Below are 17,141 nucleotides of genomic sequence, written 5' to 3'. Positions count from 1 at the left end.
AGATCAAGTCAAGAGCATTCTGGCACCTCTGCTTGATAAAGCAGCAAGTCAGATGTGTGTGTGTGTGTGGAGAGGTGTGTGTGTGTGTGTGTGTGTGTGTGTGTGTGTGTGTGTGTGTGTGTGTGAGCACCAATCAGTGGGATGACTTCAGGAGTCCAGTTTGGCTCCCTGCGCTCAGGCGTGGTTTATTTTCAAAGCAGCACTCAGTGAAAATATTTAACACTTTTTGCTCTTCTGAGCATCAAAACTCCATATTAGGTTAAACCTGCAGCCTTAAAGGGACAGGATTCAATTTATCAATCAGAAATTAATTAATCTTGAAGACTCACACCTTGAGGACCATCGCTTACAACACTGGAAAGAAAAACAAATCTGTCTCCTCATTGTTCTGCAGGACGACGTCTTATAAAGCAGCTTCCCAAACAGCCTTGACCTCTGACCTTTGCAAACATCACCTTTTAGAATGTTTTCATTCACTGTTCAATAATTATTACATTCTTTTAGCATTAATGCTAACCTGATGTCTTCTGATTTAAGATGGTAATGAGTTTTATTTTATTTTAATATATTATGACTTTATTACAAGGTAAAACACATTTTCAACATAATCCACTGTTTTGATTATGAGAAAATATTATCTTTTACATTAATCACATGAAATTTTATCTTATTTCCACCATTTGTATGTTTTTTGCAGCAGTTTCTAACTTAAGTAGAAAAGCAGTGAGATGAATTTGACTAGCAGCCAATCAGAAATAACATTTAATTAAATACATCATTTTAAATTGTGTTTTACAAACATTTTTAGAGGATTCCTTTCATTTTGACCCAAGTTTACCATCAGTACCATGAGATAATTGTTAGATAAATTTACTGTGGTCAGATTGCGTCGTTTTCAAAACAAAATAGTTTTCATTACAAATCTTTTCTATTTTTTTCACCCAAACAGAATCTGAGCCCTTTTAAATGTTACTGTACAGGAAACCTACATATAATTCCCCGAACTACCATAACTTGGAAAACTTTGACTGAACCAGATTATTCAAAGAAGTAAAATGTATTTTCATCATTTTCGGATGATGATTACAATATCTGCAGCACAGCACTTGCAAAAATGCAAAATAAAACATGTTTTATATTAGATTTAGTAGAATAACATTTGCATAAGTGCAAGTTTTAATTTAATTTATGTTAGAGCAAAAATAATCAGAGATTAAAACTATTTTTACAATAGTAAATACTGTTTGTTTTGGTTTCCATGTCTGCATTGTGTTTTCTCAAAAGAAAACTTTGCTGCTTTCAAAGTTGGTTTTAATGAATTTTCTGAACTTTACTAAACACAGGAAGCATTTTTAAACAAAGCGTCACCTAAATCCTGTTTTTATTGCTCAGAATTGTCCAAATCTTTTAATTTCAGTCGAGAACTTAATAAATCTGAAAACTGGTCGTCTTTCTTTTAACAAGGCAAACTAAAAAAAACTTTTTAAATTTGGGATCTACAATAAGTTTCAACACAAATTTAAACTCCTCTATTTGTCTAAGTCAAGTCCTGCAGCTTAGTTTATTATTGAGGAGGAAAAAACTATTTTATTTGATCATTTTGGGCCATGTGAGAAAAAGTTTTAATCCAGAGGTTTTTTTGGAGATTCAGTAACTCTTTTCTTGTGTTTAGTAGTTTTTGTTGGACTGTAGATCATTTTTAACAGAAAAGTTTCAGTTTTACTGTCTGCACGGTGTTGCAGCTCCTCTGTTTGCTCTCCATGGTGCTGAAACGGCTTCAGGAAGTTCTAATAGTGTAAAAAATCCTTATTTAGGTTCAGTGAAGCATTAATATTACATTTACTATTTCCAACTAAATGCATGCTTTATGCTGAAGATAAATAAAAAATTCTGGGCTACACAATCAATTAAATTGAAAATATAAATTTGTTTTATATTTTTTTTCCTTATTTTACCTACACAAGAAATCTGTTGCCTTATTAAAAGAAAAACAGTCAATTCCAGATTTTTGTGTTATCAGTCGTTTACTATTTTATTTGCCAAATTGTAACCATTCTTGACTTGTTGTCAGGGGCCGAATAAAAACATTTCAAGGACCACAAATGGCCCCCGTGCCACACTTTGGACACCCTGAGATTAGGTGAGACTGTGTGGGGGAAATAAAAAGTGTCTTCAATCAGAGGCTTTTTTCAAATTTGCTGTAATACTGACTGCTACAGGAGACCTTTCTTGCCAACCTTAATGAGTTACAACATTTAATTTCCTTTTGAGTCAATAAAGTATCTTTGAATTGAATTGAAACCTTGTGACGCTTTGACAACACTAACACATTTCTGATGATGTAAACATTTATTAGACATTCAACAGTACAGAAGGAACAACATCACATCTATTTTCAATAAATACTCTTTAAATATTGGCAAGAGAAATAAACAGTAAATATTATTCAATAAATAACATTTAAAAGGAAACAGGTTTTGGTACAGACTTTGGAGCAGCATCAGTTGGACGGTAAGACTTCACCTTTGCTTTGGATCTGGAGAGAAGAAGAAAACGGATTCAGAAACGGATTCAGTGTGAATGAGGAGCAGTGTGTTCCTGCGGTTTTCTGCAGTGAAACTCACTGTATCTGCCAATCGTGTTGCAGCCCAGGGAGCTCATGGAGCCTATCCTGTCCATGCGGCGCCCGAAGCAGCCGGAAGACCTCTTGGACGAGTCGTTGCGGACGCTCTTCAGGTTCTTGGCGGAGAGGAATTCTCTGATTTGCTCCTCATCCAGGTCGGTTTGAGGCTGCCGCTCGCTGGACGTGTCCTCCATGTTCATCCTGTTAGCGCGGCCGTCCTCCTCAGTGACTCCTTCGTCCACCGCAGTCTGCTCTGAAACCGACTCCTCCAGTTTCTGAAGCAGCACCTGAAACAACCAGCATTAACCTTAGAAGCCTAATCCTCTCTAGTTTTATGACTTTCTGAATTGGGTCGCTGGATGCTCACCTTCAGGATGTCCATATCGGTGTCAGTGAAGCCGGTGCTGACGGGGTAAGTGCTGCTTGGCTCCAGGTTGAAGATGAGGAGCAGACCGCAGAGAGGAATGGAAGATAGAAACATATTTCTCTGAGAGATGCTGCCGTTCATATCTCCACTCGTTGGCCTTTGACTCGGCTGCTGTTCGGATGCTGGGCTCCACCAGCTGCTCCTTTATACTTGAGCCTGACGCCGAGGAATGCTGGGAATTTGAACTCCGGCTTTATGCATTCTTCACACCTAATTCTGATAACGGAAGCTGTCGGAAACTGCTCCTTATTAAGTAGCATATCTGTGATATCTGACAGCTGCTGCTTCCATATCCTACTTAGTTTCAGGAAAAGGTCCAACCCACCGTCCACTCAGGACTCAGATGTTGTCACTAGGCTACAGGAAGTTGTAAAATAATGACAGAGTTGCTAAATCGAGGCGTCTACATGGTAAAACAACATGTTGGTCACCAAATGGAGATAAGCACATTTTTTTCTGGGGTTCAGACTATGACCTCATTTCCTTCACTGCAATAAAACAAAACCTTACCAAGTATTTTGGGTCTAGTTTCTGATGCAAATAGCTTAATACACTTGAGATGAGACAAAACTAACTTACAAGTAACTTTTAAGTGAGGTATTGTAACTTGTTTTAAGTAATTCCTTAAATTACTTAAAACAATTGGAAAAAAATATTTGTTCCATTGGCAGATTATTTCATAAGACATTTTCCCCATGTTATAAGTGCTACTTATAACATGTTAAGTTACTTCTGTGTTAGTGTTGTCTTATTTCTATTCTAAGATATTTTCACTAAAAACTAGATCAAAACTACTTGGTAAGATTTTGTATTTTTTTCAGTGTTCAGAAGCAAAAAAAAACATTTTTCCTCTCAGTGCTGATAACTCGATAAAAATGCTTCAAAATAAGCCAAATGATAGTGTTTATGCAGTGAAAGTCACTATTTATTATTACTTTTTGCTATGTTTTGATTATTAGATCAGAGTAGAAAACAACACAGGAACGTTTGGTATGATAGGTATGCATGTTTTACCTGTAGAACTTGAACTGTTTTATCAAAGAGCTAAATTTAGACCAGAACCCATGTGGTCATGAGTTTCCTATTTAGCGCAGCAGCCCTAAAATAGACTCATCTGCTACGTTGTTTTTCCATAAATATTTTAACAAGGAATTTCATATATCAAAAATATACAATGTAATAACATTTCTGTCCTTAATTACACAGTTTGAAGGAGTAACTGAAAATTAAATTAATAATTTCCTACAATAGAAAGTGTAAGATACAACACAAAGTATTTGTTTTTTAATTACTATACACTTTTTGCATTTCAGTTTTTTTTTATAGTAAATAGATTCATCCCGTGACTTTTGCTCAAACGAGGGGTGTCTCAAAAAAAAAAATCCCAATTCTCATTTGATATGATTCAGAAACGATTGAAATGTCCCCAAATAAAAAAAAAATGCTTATTTATCTTTGGTTACAAACACAAAATAAAATTCACAAACTGACATCAGCACGAACATAAACAATATTCTACAAATAAAACGGGAAACGTAACAATTATGCAGTTATTAAAGGCACATTGTCGTTTTTGTCGATCTGGATTAATCGAAGACGGTGTCTCGGCCTCCATTTTGTAGCTTCCCAGGCTGAACGGTAGGTGGCGGTATTCAGCTTGAAGTTGTTTACAATCCGCCATTACAGAAAACAAGAAGAAGAACGAGAGCGATTTAACCTGTCCTCTCTCGTTCAGGGAAAACATTTGGACTCATTTTGTTTTTTTTTGTTTGTTTTTTTAAGGAAGTGCTTGAAAGACGGAGCTTTCCGAGTTTCACCGGGTTCAAGATGGAGCATTAACGGAACACCGCAAATACTTGGAGCAAAGCCACAACGGAGCTTTTAATGAGGTACTCCGCCGGTCCAGAGCGCTGTCCGGACTGGGAGAGTAGATGAAGCTAAACATGGATTAATATTTAAAACTGAATTAATTAAAGGACACCTCAATTCTGCCTCGCAAAACAGACTGGAGTAGATCGTGAGATTCCTTTGCACACATATCGATTGAAGTAGGAATCATAATGAATAATCGTTTTGAAGCAAACATCGATTTTGAATTGAATTGTGGCAACAAAAATTGTAATCAAATCTAGAGACAATAAAACAATCCCATTTCTACGCAAAATCAGACTTTGGTGAAACTTGGGTGAAGCCAAATCTACTTTAATTTATTCAACTTGGTTGAATGTAACACGCGTTTTCAGAGAAATTGTGAACCAAATCCTGCTTTTATTGCTCAGAAGAGACGTTTTCCTGTTTTTTTATTTTTCTCAATTTTTCCTCAATCTTTCAATAAGAAAAAGATCCGTTTACATTTTGAATGTACCATTGTTTACAAAATTTGACCCTTTTAATTAAAATAGTTTATTGCATAGCTGTTTTCTTTTTCGGTCTGTCAGAAACGGCACGGTGTCAGTCTTGATCATGGCCACCTGACTGACGGTAAATCAGTGAAACGTCCTGAAGAACTACACTAAAAAGCAAGTAAATCCAGATTTGGTTTCTTAGACTATTTTAAATGCTACTTAAAAATGAAAACCTTTTTTAAGAGGAGCACACATTGTTAGAGGCTAAAGTTGTGGTTCACAGCCCTGTTTTAGTCCATGCTTGTCCCTTTGCCTTGGCCACACGTCATCGTCTATGTTTTGGTAACAGATTCACCAAACAGGTACTTTTCCTGCGCACATGGACTCATGACTGCAGGCACATATTAACCAGCAATGACACAGCAAAACAGACCTCTGTCATGTTTGGTGACCACAGTAAGAACAAAATTGTTTCTGAGGATTTATCTGTAATAATAATCCAGAAGGATTCGAACAACGATAACCGAAAACAAAACTATCATTGTGTATAGAAAGTACACCCCACTTCTACTTCTAGGTCGTATGCATCAGGATCTAGTAAAATATTAAGGTGTTTACTATGAGCAAAGAGCAAAAACAACCCAGAAATGTCAGTAAAGTTGGCGGTTGTTGTTTTCTGACTGTCTGAATCTGGATTCTTCTTTCCAACATTTCTTCAGTTCATCGAGGTTTAGAGTGGAAGCATACTTCTCTGAAAGTCCCACCACAAAATTTTAATTTGGTTGATGTCTGGACTTTGACTAGGCCATCGTTTTCTTTTTGAGATCCTATTGTAGTTTTGTTGTTGTGTTCTGGTTCGGAACCAGTTTGGAGCCAAGCTTCAGCTGTTGGACTGGTGGCTTCACATTTGATGCTAGAGTATTTTGGTATGCAGACTCATTGACTGCAATATCTCAGGTTCTTTGGCTGCATAGCCACACCATATCATCAACCCTCCACTTCCGTGCTTCACACCTGTTAGGAAGTGTTTGTGCTGATGTGCTTTGTTGAGTTTTTTCTTAAAATGGAGTCATGCATTGGCATTAAGCAACTTTATTCTGGTCTCATTTTTCCAAGAGACTTTGTTCAAGAAGTCTTGCTTTGTTCAGCATTGATCTGACTTTGTAGCGAAGTTGCTCAGATGTTCCCTCCTTGGAAGATTAGCATTTATCTTCAGTGTGGATTCACGGATTTGGATGTATAATTATTAAAAATGAGAATTTTGCCATTTTTTTGTACTTCCATTTGAGTTTCTACTGCTTCTAAAAACAGCCAAGATTTTAAAACAACCCACCCAGATGTTTTTTGATGTCTGGAAATGAGTCGTTTCAAAAACCTTCTGAATGTAACGTCACAAATCAGCAGAAATCGCCAGTTACCTAGCAACCCCAGCAAAGTCCAGCTCATTACCTAGCAACCCCTGGGGAACTCTAGCCTGTTTGGTCAGCTGTTTTTCCTGCTGCATGTTCTGTACAATGGCTGCTGGAAAAGACAAGAATTTTATTGTTTATTTACCATCCAGAAACCACTTTCTGCATTCTTATTGATTGTGCAGGAGATTCCACTTCTGCTTTTCAAAGATGTACGGTTGTATAATTGCACATCTGTTTGGATCCTTTTTCATGTTCCAGTGTAAACTTTATAAAACGTTGTAAACCAAATATTTACATACACCAAATAAAAGGACACATCCACCATTTTTTCACATTTCTCACAGAAATGTTCCCAGGTCTTTTGCGAACATGTTTTCTCTGTAAGGTTCATACACTTTCTGTTTCCAAATATTCCTCTGGATTTATACATTTTTTTGTCTGTATGTAAACATCCAACCACCTCTAAACGCTGCACAGATTTACTCCAACCATTCATTTGCAGCAGCTCATTTTATTTTGTGACGTCTGTTCAGATCAATGTTCAACCACTACTTCAGTTACTTCTTCATGATGAGTGGGAAATTCAGGGTTAATGTGGAATGGTTCACACTTTAACCCTCTTCCTGGTTGCATTTTCAAAATGTGATGTTGCATGTCGAAATGATCTTCACTGCAGTCGGCTAACAGTTGCGGGTCACAGACCGCAGAAAGCTCAGTCATCAACCAAGTTGTAAAATTATTTTAAACAACAAACTGTTTAAACTTGAACTGTTATCTGGAAGTTTTTTAGTAAACAAACAACTAATATAATATTTAATGCTTTTTTTTCTAACATTAACGAGTTGATGCTTGTGAAATAATTTATGAAAACCTGTGAAACCTCTGTTTAGTTTTCAAGTTTTTATTATGCTATTCAATACTTTAAGAATATGTTTCAAACTAAATATTTCATTTGCAAGCCACATATTTAGTTTGTAATTAAATATTTAGCTAAAACGTAAATAAGAAGCTAAATACTTTGGATCTAAATATTTAGTTTTTGTCAGATCAGACTGGGTGTTGATTTTAATTTTTACAGTTATTTGTTCTTTTTTAATGAATCTGATCAAAAATAGAAACTATGAGAGAAGTTATCAACACCTGTACCAACTAAACAGAGTGTTTATTGTTGTTATATTTCAGTTTGTCACGTTAGTAACTGAAGGAAAATAAACAGTGATCAGGTCTAGTTTATGTTGTCAGTGTGGTCAGAGTCCCCTCAGCTCCAGATGAGTTAATAAGATCTGATGATTATTAAAATAAATCTAATTAAAACTTTTTATTTGTGCTGAGTCCTGCATATAGCTGTCCCCACAAATAAACCAATCAATCAACTTTATATGCAAAATAATTATTTTACTGCAATACAGAATATCACAAGGCAACTTGACTTTATCCAATAGAAAGATAAATAATAAATACACAAACAATAAATTAGAATTCAGCAGCCTTCATTTTAAAACACAATGAAAGGGAGTAAATCTGTGTTGTGGGTGAGAGCAGTAACTGCTGCGGCGCTCGTCTCAGGAACATCTGGGAGAACGGACCTGCCGACACAAAAACAGAACGTTTTTATACCAGGACACAAACAAACCGTCACATTTCTCTTTTCCAAACACAAAAGACGCTGAAATAAAAAAACAGCCATGCTTGAATCCTTGTTCTTTGCAGGATTGAATAAAACTATAAATATATGCTGAATGGAGAACGTTAAAAACAAACTGTAATATATTATGTTATAAATCAGTTAATTGCTTGATCAATTAAAACAAATTCAATAATTTCCATTTGCATAATTTATAGTTTTTCTCTCTTTCTACCAAAGGCTGTTTAATTAAAGTCTTCAGTCTGGTGTTTTAGTCTCATCCAGCTGTTTTTGAAGGACAGTTTAGTTTGCAGAAACTTCATAATTCATTTTATTTGTTGTTTCATTTATTTTGTATATGTAAAATGTCTTCCAGTGTTAAATGTTCACTAGAATTTAAAGTTTATTGACCTTTGACCTTCTGCTCTTGTGTTATTATGGCAGCATTAAATGGTCTGAAAACAACAATATTGTCGTTTATCAGAATAACTTCTCGGACAATTTATCTTTCAGCAGAATGTCGTTATAGTGACAGACCTACTATATTGTAATACAATTATGATGCATTTTGAAACTGAAACTGCAGGATATATGATGTGATATTTTTTAAAAAGATGAAAGAAATTTCATGCCAGTTTGGTACCTCAGCAGCCCAGTCCGCTGAAGGAGCCGATCCGCTCCAGCCGGACCCCGAAGCAGCTCCTCAGGCCGCCTTTCTTGTATCGGCTCCACGAACGCTTGGAGGTGGTCATGATGTCTTTGAGGAAACGCGCCAGCGCGTTGTCTTTGGCCAGCGGCGCGGAGCTGCGGCTGTCGGCGGCGCTCCAGGGCTCCCGCCGCCCCGCAGCGCCAAGCACAGACCTGTCTGAGCCGAAGTCGCTCTCCTCCACCTGCGCCTCCTCAGAGGAGAAGGGAAAGTTGCTGATTTCAGTCTCCAAAAGCTGCTGCAAACTCTGGGAAAAAGGAAACATCCTTAAAATGACTGGTTTCTGCATGCAAACACGTCAGCAGCACTGATTTAATTTGTTGGACACGTCGGTGGAATGATATCCACTCAGGTGAACCTACCTGTATGTCAGAAATGGGTTTAGCTCCTATGAAATTAATGAACAGCAGAGAAAAACAGCAAACGGAGAAATTTGGCAGCATTTTCTTCTTTCTGTGGCGGTTTCCAGTCGTTCCTCTCTGTGATGACTCTCGTTGCTGCTGCCGCTCTCCTCTGGGTCTCCGGCGCTGCAGGTGCCGCCTTTATACCGACCTGATTTCGTCACCATGCGATCCGGAGGAAAATTAATGAGGTGTGACTAATGGTGCTGCCTGCTGGAGTGGAGCCTAACCTGACTCTCGGAGGTGTTCGGTCTCTCTGAAGCTGCCACAACGTGACTGAAGACTCTGGCTCTCAACTCTGTGAGGGTCACAGCTTCACATTAGCTGCTGAACTTAAACTGGACTCTAGAGATGAAGATCCCACTGTCACATGTTATTAGTTTGTCTGCGCCTCTTTCTGCTGTTTCGGTTAAATCTAAACTTTATCTGATAAAACGTTCCTCTGAGGAGGGTTCAAACTATGGAGGCTTTGTTTGTTATATTTTTAGTGGAGTACCTCCTGTTTGTGTTCAACTGTTCAGAGATTAATTTCCACATAATGCATGCAGCTATACCAGCTGGCTCACATTTTTATTACAAATAAACAGCTAAACATGGGTTGCATAAATAGTCACAAAATTTTATAATTAAAATGGACATTTTTAACTTTTTTCTTTCCTTGTAATGCAACATCATTATCAGAATATGTTGCCTAATTATATAGAAGGTGGGCAAACTTCAAGAAAGAACTAAACTTAAGTAAACAACACAATAAAGTGGAGGGCACACTTATGCTAATCAGCTAATTTTTCATCCAGCGCTTCAGCTAACTTTGAAAACATTTAGCTCACTTAGCTTCCTCCAAATTAATTTTTTCAGATAAATCATAAAGCTCTCATTTAAGTGGCTGTTTTGTTAAATTTCAGTTGAAAAATGTTTGATATCTTTGTTGAAGTTTTGGTTTTCTACTTAAATTCTTTAAGTAGTTAGTTGTTTATATTCATGCTCTTATTTTGAAGACTGTTTACAAAGCACTTGCATTTCCTCTCTCTTTTTCCTCCATTGATCCCCGGATGCAGCCAACGATGTTTATCCTGTACCCAGAATGCATCGCTGTTCTACAGTAAACGGTTTAAGATTAAGAAGTGATCTCTGCAGTGGTTGGTTAATTTAAACACCTGCTCTGCTGATCTGTCACAGTTGGTGTTTAGGTCGTCTTTTTTAATTATTTTTTAATTGAACCGAAACACTAAATTCTGCAGCACATCTAAATGTTGTGGTTGTCAAAGTCAAGCTAGCATAACTGACCTAGTTCCCTCTTGCTTGTCATTTTTTCTAAATTAAAACTTTTTCCTGACCTTGTTATCTAGTTGTTCTAGTTTTGACAAATGGTAGCAAAGCACTGCGTCCCTTTTTCTTTTATACATCAAGGTGTACATTTAAGATTTGGCGTGTTATGTTGATAACATGAAAGCTAATGCTAGTCATCGTCGGTGAGCAGCTGTTTTCCCTCCACAGGGCGATGGGCGGGATCTTGCTCTCGTGATGTCACGGCGCGAGGCGTCCATGGGCAATATGGGACCAATGGTCAAGAGATTAGTTGGCATCAGGGCCACAATCTAAAAATAAAACTGTGTGTGTGTGAAATAATTCTGTGCCGTTTCTCAGCTTTTCCTAGAACTGTGTTTTCCAGAACAAAGATCTCTGAGGTTGTTCCTGGAATCTCCTGGAGTCTCTTTCCAGCAGGTTGGTCCAGTGACCACTGGCGCTGGTCCATAGGGAACTTACATGGCATTGGTGCTGCAAGGTTTCGACTCCAATCTTGACAACCTTTTGCAAGTTTTCTGAAATGCTTTGAAAGATATATAAATAAATCATCCGTCATATAAATATTAAATGGTTAAATTGTTTTTCTGCTTTTTGTTGTCTTTAGTTTTTTAGGCATCCAAGTACACTGCTGTATTTGTTCTTCATTGCATTAATGCAGCTTAGTAAATTTACTGTCATATTGTGAGATTTCCATTGTTCTCTCTTCACACATGACCTCTACATGTGCAAATGTACATGCACAGTTATTTGCACAGTCTGAGATTTCAGGCTTCATCCATTGAATTCAGAGTTGAGAGATAAAGATTACAGCTCAGACTCATGTTTCACTTTATCTTCGCCTGCAAGATAAAGGTGAAGATAACCTGCCTGTTGCTCCAGCATGGCACCAGACTGTCCTCTAATCTTCTCTTTCTAAACTTAGACTCATTCTATTTTTGGAAAATGTTTGCCAATCATTACCTAGACGCGGAAATGAGTAAACTGTGCGACAGTGGAGGCTCATGAAAAATTTACAAGCACGTCTTTTCAGCCAACAAAGAAAGAAGTTACAACATGGAAACCTTAGCCAGATCTTTGCACCAGACGTCTTCTGGAGGCCTGAGCCTGCCAGTCAAAAGGTAAACTGATCATTTTTGACCAGACTGATCTGGTCCACTTCAGCTTAAAGTGGACCAGATCAGTGGTACACTGGCTTTTCTGGAGGCCTTTAAAATCTACAGATATGGAAAACCTTTCACTTCATTTTCTGTTTAGACCAAGCTACACTGATAGATCTTTGGGGAAAATGCAGGTACATTTCTGTCAAAGCTTATGATTCTTCATGCATTCAGCTTAAGAATTATGAATTGTGCCTTTATGACATTCTCCAGACATCCAGAAAACTTAAGGGATAACCTAAGATTTGAGTAGAATATAGACGAAATTGTTCCAAATTTTAAATTTGTAAGAATATTGCTGATTGTCTTGTTCAGCTGGGTTTCATGGAGAAACATTCGTCTGTTTTAAAAGCAAGGTCAAAATGTGACATTTCAGTTTGGCCTGCAGTTTTCACCCAACAAGAATGAAAACAATTACGGCATGATCCCAAGTGCAGTTACATGTTGAATTGTTTCTTGATGGATGGCTGTGGCACAGAAACACTGATAAACACTTAGATGTACAAAACGTACTGAGTTTCATGAGACGCCTCAGAGCTGCCTGTCCTGCTTTCCACATTTTGAGGAGATAATCTGCTGAAAGGAGGAAGTGCTGGGATGAATCGGCTCATTGTTTCCTTGTTTCCTGTTTGTATTATTCCAACCTCATAGAGTACAGTCCCTGGACTCTAATCTGAAACTGTCCAGCAATGTTTCATAGTCATGATTGGATCGTTGCCAAGTGCATCTTTGTCACCGGAGTGAATATGTGACACATTACCATAGAGCAGCAATGTGTCGCAATGAGTCAGCGTCAGGTCAGTGACCTATTACAGTAAGCTAGATTCTTCCTTTCAGCTGCTCCTTTTAGGGATTACTACAGAAGATCTTCCTCCATTTCCTCCCCATTCCTGACATTTCTCAGGCTTTGGGATTCCACTGACCCACAGAAGGAGACAATATCCACAAAGAAAGCATGGAACAGTGGTGCACCTTCCTGGCAATGAAAGATTCAGAGTGCAGTGAAACATGAGGTAGCTGTTGGTAGAGATGGTCTTCTTCCTGCTCTGGCGTTACTTGTGGAGTACCACAGAGGTCCATTCTCAGTCAGTTGGCTTCCGGTAATAATGTAAACAGCCTTGGTGTGTTATCTAACCAGGATATGTCAGTAAGGTTTAGGCTGCATCACCTTCACTGCAAAGTCAGCTCAGGGAGAACCAACACCAAGCCCAGGTCCACTGTCACTGCCCAACCAGCCCAAATGTCAGTGAGCCCACAGTCACACTGCGGACCGCTCCCAGCCAGAACCCAGAGACTCCACTAGCCAGACAGACCAGGCGGCGAAACCAGGAACCAAACATCCTGACGACCCCCAGAGAACCAAAATACCACCTGACCTCCAACTCCATACCAGACGCCAACCAGAACCAACAAAATACCAGACGCCCCCATCTGACGTTTTTAGTTTGATAAACCGACATTTAAACCTCATAACTATTACTCAGGTAAATCATCTGCAGTTCCCCCTCTGTTACACACACACACACACACACACACACACACACACACACACACACACACACCTTTTCCCCTCAGCTAAAGTCCATAATTGGAACATGGGTTCCTCATTACAGAAATCTGCTTGGCTGAAATGAGCAGCATGTGGTCTCAGTACTGTTGAACTGATTTCTTTTTTTTATTCACGATGGTTCAAATAGTGGTTTGTAGTTGGTGCCTATAAACACCACATGGGCCACCAACACCATCATAGGTCTGGATGTCATTCTGTTTTCTTTACAGCACTTAAAAATGCATTTTTGTTTGGAGTTGATGTTCCTGGACCCACCAGGCCCAGCTGCTTCGTAGGTATCACTGACACATAAAGGTTTGTGTCTTTCAAACATAGAACCAGAGACAGGTATTTATTTTCCTGTGAGTGAATGCAAATTGTGCAGGAGGTCCAATCAACAGTCTGCTGGCTACAAAGGTTCCCCATTTTTTTCCGCTTGAGGCCCGACTCCCAAAATGTCTGCCAGTCACATCGGCTTGTATTCTTTTGGACTTTGGGAGGAACCTGGAGTACCCAGAGAGAACCTTTCCATCACCCTTCATGCACAAAGCTCCATGAAAACAACAGCTTTCATGACTGCCCCACTGCAAAGCTGCACCCAAACCAGAACAGGACAAACATTCCCTCCAGCAAGTTTGGTTCCTCTGGGTTTTCTCCCACTGGGAAGAAGAAGCTTGAAGGTTGAATAAAACTGCAACCCAACAGTAAATCAAACAAAAAAAGGCCGTTATAAAGTAAATTTTCTGTCAGGTTTGAGCCGCCGGGGCAGGAGTTGAGCGCTTCGCCATGATTGGCTGCCACACCCAACCACTGTGGCCAAATGATCTGTCCTCTCTGTCGCTGCCTCGCCACAGTCATGTCAGCCACACTCACTTGTCCTGAGGTGTGGAAGGCAGGGCCATCATTGGGGGAAACGACTCTTGTGTTGCATATCAGCCCTGATAATGAAACTGTCACAAGGCCGGACGGCATGCTGGCTGCAGCTCTGCAGTGATTAGGCTCAATTACTCACTTTCCTTTCCTCTCGGTCAATAAACTGTTAAACTCTAAATAGAAATCAGTGTTTTGTATGTTTGTTTAGTGGTGTTACGGCAGCCATAAGCTGGTTAATTTGTAAGCAGAAGGTGAGGATCAAGGACAAATACCTCCTGAAAGCAGGTCAATAAATCATTTCGTCCTTTCCAGGAATCTTGTTTATGTTGGTAATAAACCGGAACCCAGGTACAGATGTATTTATTTGACCTAATGACAGATGTTTAGTTTATTTCATGTAAGCATCCATTCTAGAATTGCGCTGCATGTTGGAGTGACTGTACTTTCTTTTTCAAATTTGAATTCCTGCCTTTCCAGAGGAATATTGTTTTATTGGACAACCTAAAACAGGTGTCCTTGTCTTGGACAGCTGACAGTGTGTCTTCAGTCAGAGGCTTCTTCAAAGTCACTGTAATACAGACAGCTACAAGAGCTCTGCCAACAGCCATCACTATCTACAATAACTCTTGGAAGAATTTGAATTAATACGAGTTACATTTCATTTCCTTTTTGGATTTGTATTTTTTTAATTGGACTGAATTTTAATCAGCTTTCTCATAAGACAGCAAGTTATTTTTTTCTATTCTTTTAGTTTCCACATCTAGAGACTGAACTTTTTGCCCATTTTTGTTTCCAAATAGGTTAAACTCAGTGAGATTCAATCATGTCTTTCCAAAGGTTCTCAGTTGGATTCAGTCTGGACTTTTACTAGGCCATTCTAAATCATGGATTTGCTTTCCGGCAAGACAACACTGGATGCTTTGTGTGCCAAACAGATAGAGCTGCACTGGATTGAAGAACACAAGGTGGATGTTCTGGGGTGGCCTAGTCAAAGCCCAACATGACAGAGCGGGAACAACAAGAAGAATGGAAGAAAACTGTCCAGCTAAGCAGCCTGAGACTGATCCACACAAATACTGACTGCAGAGGTGAATGTTTATGTAAACACTTATTTTGTGTGACACATTCAGTGGTGAGCTCCTAAAAAGATGCATCAATGCTAAGGTGCTACATCAACAAGATGTTTAGCAGGAGCTAATGCTAAAGTGCTAACTTCAAATTATATTTGCTCTTAAAAACTACAACCCTCAAGCACCAATTTAACTTTAACTTTATAATTTATGTGTGTAAAGCCCCTGGACATTGTTTATGTCTGTCTTGTTCTCTACTGTCTGTTTTTATCTTATTCCTGCTTTGTTCCTGTTTGAAATCAGCTTATTGGGAACAAACGATGGAGGAGAAGAAACAGAACTTTGGAGTTACAGTTTTCAAAATAAAAGCGTTAATATTAACGTCTAAATACTTGTTAACAGTCAATAACCAAAACCTCAACACAGATGTCAAAGTTTACAAAATAGTGCTAAAAGTTAGTAAAAATGCTAAAAATGAGCTATTAGCAGATTACAACAGAAGGAAATGGGCAGATATCACACCTGACACAGTTACACTGATTGACAGTATTTGGAAATATTAGTTTAGTTTGGCCCACATGACAAAACGTTTTGTCATGTGGGCCAAAATCGACAAGTGAATAGCAATTATGTCCCCCCAAAATTTAATAAATAATAGAAAAATTAAAATCAAGCAGTAAAGTTGTTTTTTGTAAAAGAAAAAAAAATGATCCAAAGCTTTAAAATGATTTTGCAGATTTTCTGTAGTAAAATAAATTTCTAGTTTTCAAATTCTTTTGGGCTTGAATGAAAACATTTATTATCTTATAAGAAAAAGATTTTAGTTGATTCCTTTCAAAATACCTGCTATGTTTAGCCAAGTTTAATAAATTAAATAAAAGTTTATTTTATAAAAAATAAACTTTTTATAAAATAAAAGTCAACTTTTCAGTAAAAGTCTTTACATATTTGCATTAACGTTTTCTATTGTGAGAAAATTACAATATAAAAAATATTATGTTTAATCAGGGTGACCATTTCACCCTGGTTAAAAACGAGGTTTGCATCAAGCCTGTGATGCACAGGCGAGATTTTCATAATTCTTGAATTGTAGTTGGGGGGCCACACAGATTCACTCATAAATGGCCCCCGGGCCACATTTGGACACCCCTGGTTTAGGGAAGCTAAATGCACTGAAAATGAGAAAACGCTACGGCGTTCAGCTAACAATTAGCTCACTGTTAAGGCACCACATCAGAACCATCTCTAAAGCAGAGATCAGGAGTAATTTGCTTTAAATGTTCAACATTTCCCCATTTTATCCCGTGTTATGATTCAATGTTCCCCTGATGCAGATTAAAGTATGTCAGTAACAAAGCCTGCTGTCTGATCAGCTGAAACGGTGCGACTGGGAGATGTTTGTGAGCATGAGCAGCTCATTTGTGCTGATGCTTGGCTGTAATGTGTTCCCACGCCGGGACTGCAGTAGTGACTGTGGGAGTCACGGCCCCTCCAGGCAACGACATTAATAAGTGTCAGGAAGCAGCAGGAGCCCACCAGTGGGAGAGGGAGCTTTCTAAAGAGGTTTTAATGACATTGAAAACAACTAACTGCTTCGTGCTCAAGCACATGTAAAGCAGTGTGGGGAAGTTTTTCCAGTGCACGCC

At 38.5% G+C, this 17,141-nt stretch overlaps 2 protein-coding genes across 2 annotated transcripts; both read right to left on the bottom strand.

Moving 5' to 3' along the window:
- Nucleotides 1-2,312: 2,312 nt before the first annotated feature.
- Nucleotides 2,313-3,872, bottom strand: nppb (natriuretic peptide B). The gene is made up of 3 exons (XM_007574437.2): nucleotides 2,991-3,872; nucleotides 2,625-2,910; nucleotides 2,313-2,536 (listed from the first exon to the last, which is right to left on the bottom strand). The coding sequence occupies exons 1-3, from the start codon at nucleotides 3,129-3,131 to the stop codon at nucleotides 2,520-2,522; spliced, it is 444 nt and encodes a 147-aa protein (XP_007574499.1). The 5' UTR covers nucleotides 3,132-3,872; the 3' UTR covers nucleotides 2,313-2,519.
- Nucleotides 3,873-8,187: 4,315 nt separating this feature from the next.
- On the bottom strand, nucleotides 8,188-10,522 carry nppal (natriuretic peptide A-like). The gene is made up of 3 exons (XM_007574405.2): nucleotides 9,500-10,522; nucleotides 9,075-9,384; nucleotides 8,188-8,393 (listed from the first exon to the last, which is right to left on the bottom strand). The coding sequence occupies exons 1-2, from the start codon at nucleotides 9,578-9,580 to the stop codon at nucleotides 9,076-9,078; spliced, it is 390 nt and encodes a 129-aa protein (XP_007574467.1). The 5' UTR covers nucleotides 9,581-10,522; the 3' UTR covers nucleotides 8,188-8,393; nucleotide 9,075.
- Between the last annotated feature and the right edge of the window lie 6,619 nt (nucleotides 10,523-17,141).

Source organism: Poecilia formosa, unplaced genomic scaffold (assembly GCF_000485575.1).
Source record: "Poecilia formosa unplaced genomic scaffold, Poecilia_formosa-5.1.2 Scaffold351, whole genome shotgun sequence".
NCBI lineage: Eukaryota > Metazoa > Chordata > Actinopteri > Cyprinodontiformes > Poeciliidae > Poecilia > Poecilia formosa.
Note: the sequence above shows the minus strand (reverse complement) of the source record. Positions and strands in the feature narration are given on the sequence as shown.

What these genes read in the sequence shown, in the direction of transcription:
- nppb (XM_007574437.2), bottom strand. Translation starts at nt 3,131, where the DNA reads ATGAACGGCAGCATCTCTCAGAGAAATATGTTTCTATCTTCCATTCCT. An exon ending in CCGATATGGACATCCTGAAG is followed by an intron (nt 2,911 to 2,990) that starts GTGAGCATCCAG and finishes TGGTTGTTTCAG; the next exon opens with GTGCTGCTTCAGAAACTGGA.
- nppal (XM_007574405.2), bottom strand. Translation starts at nt 9,580, where the DNA reads ATGCTGCCAAATTTCTCCGTTTGCTGTTTTTCTCTGCTGTTCATTAAT. An exon ending in AACCCATTTCTGACATACAG is followed by an intron (nt 9,385 to 9,499) that starts GTAGGTTCACCT and finishes CCTTTTTCCCAG; the next exon opens with AGTTTGCAGCAGCTTTTGGA.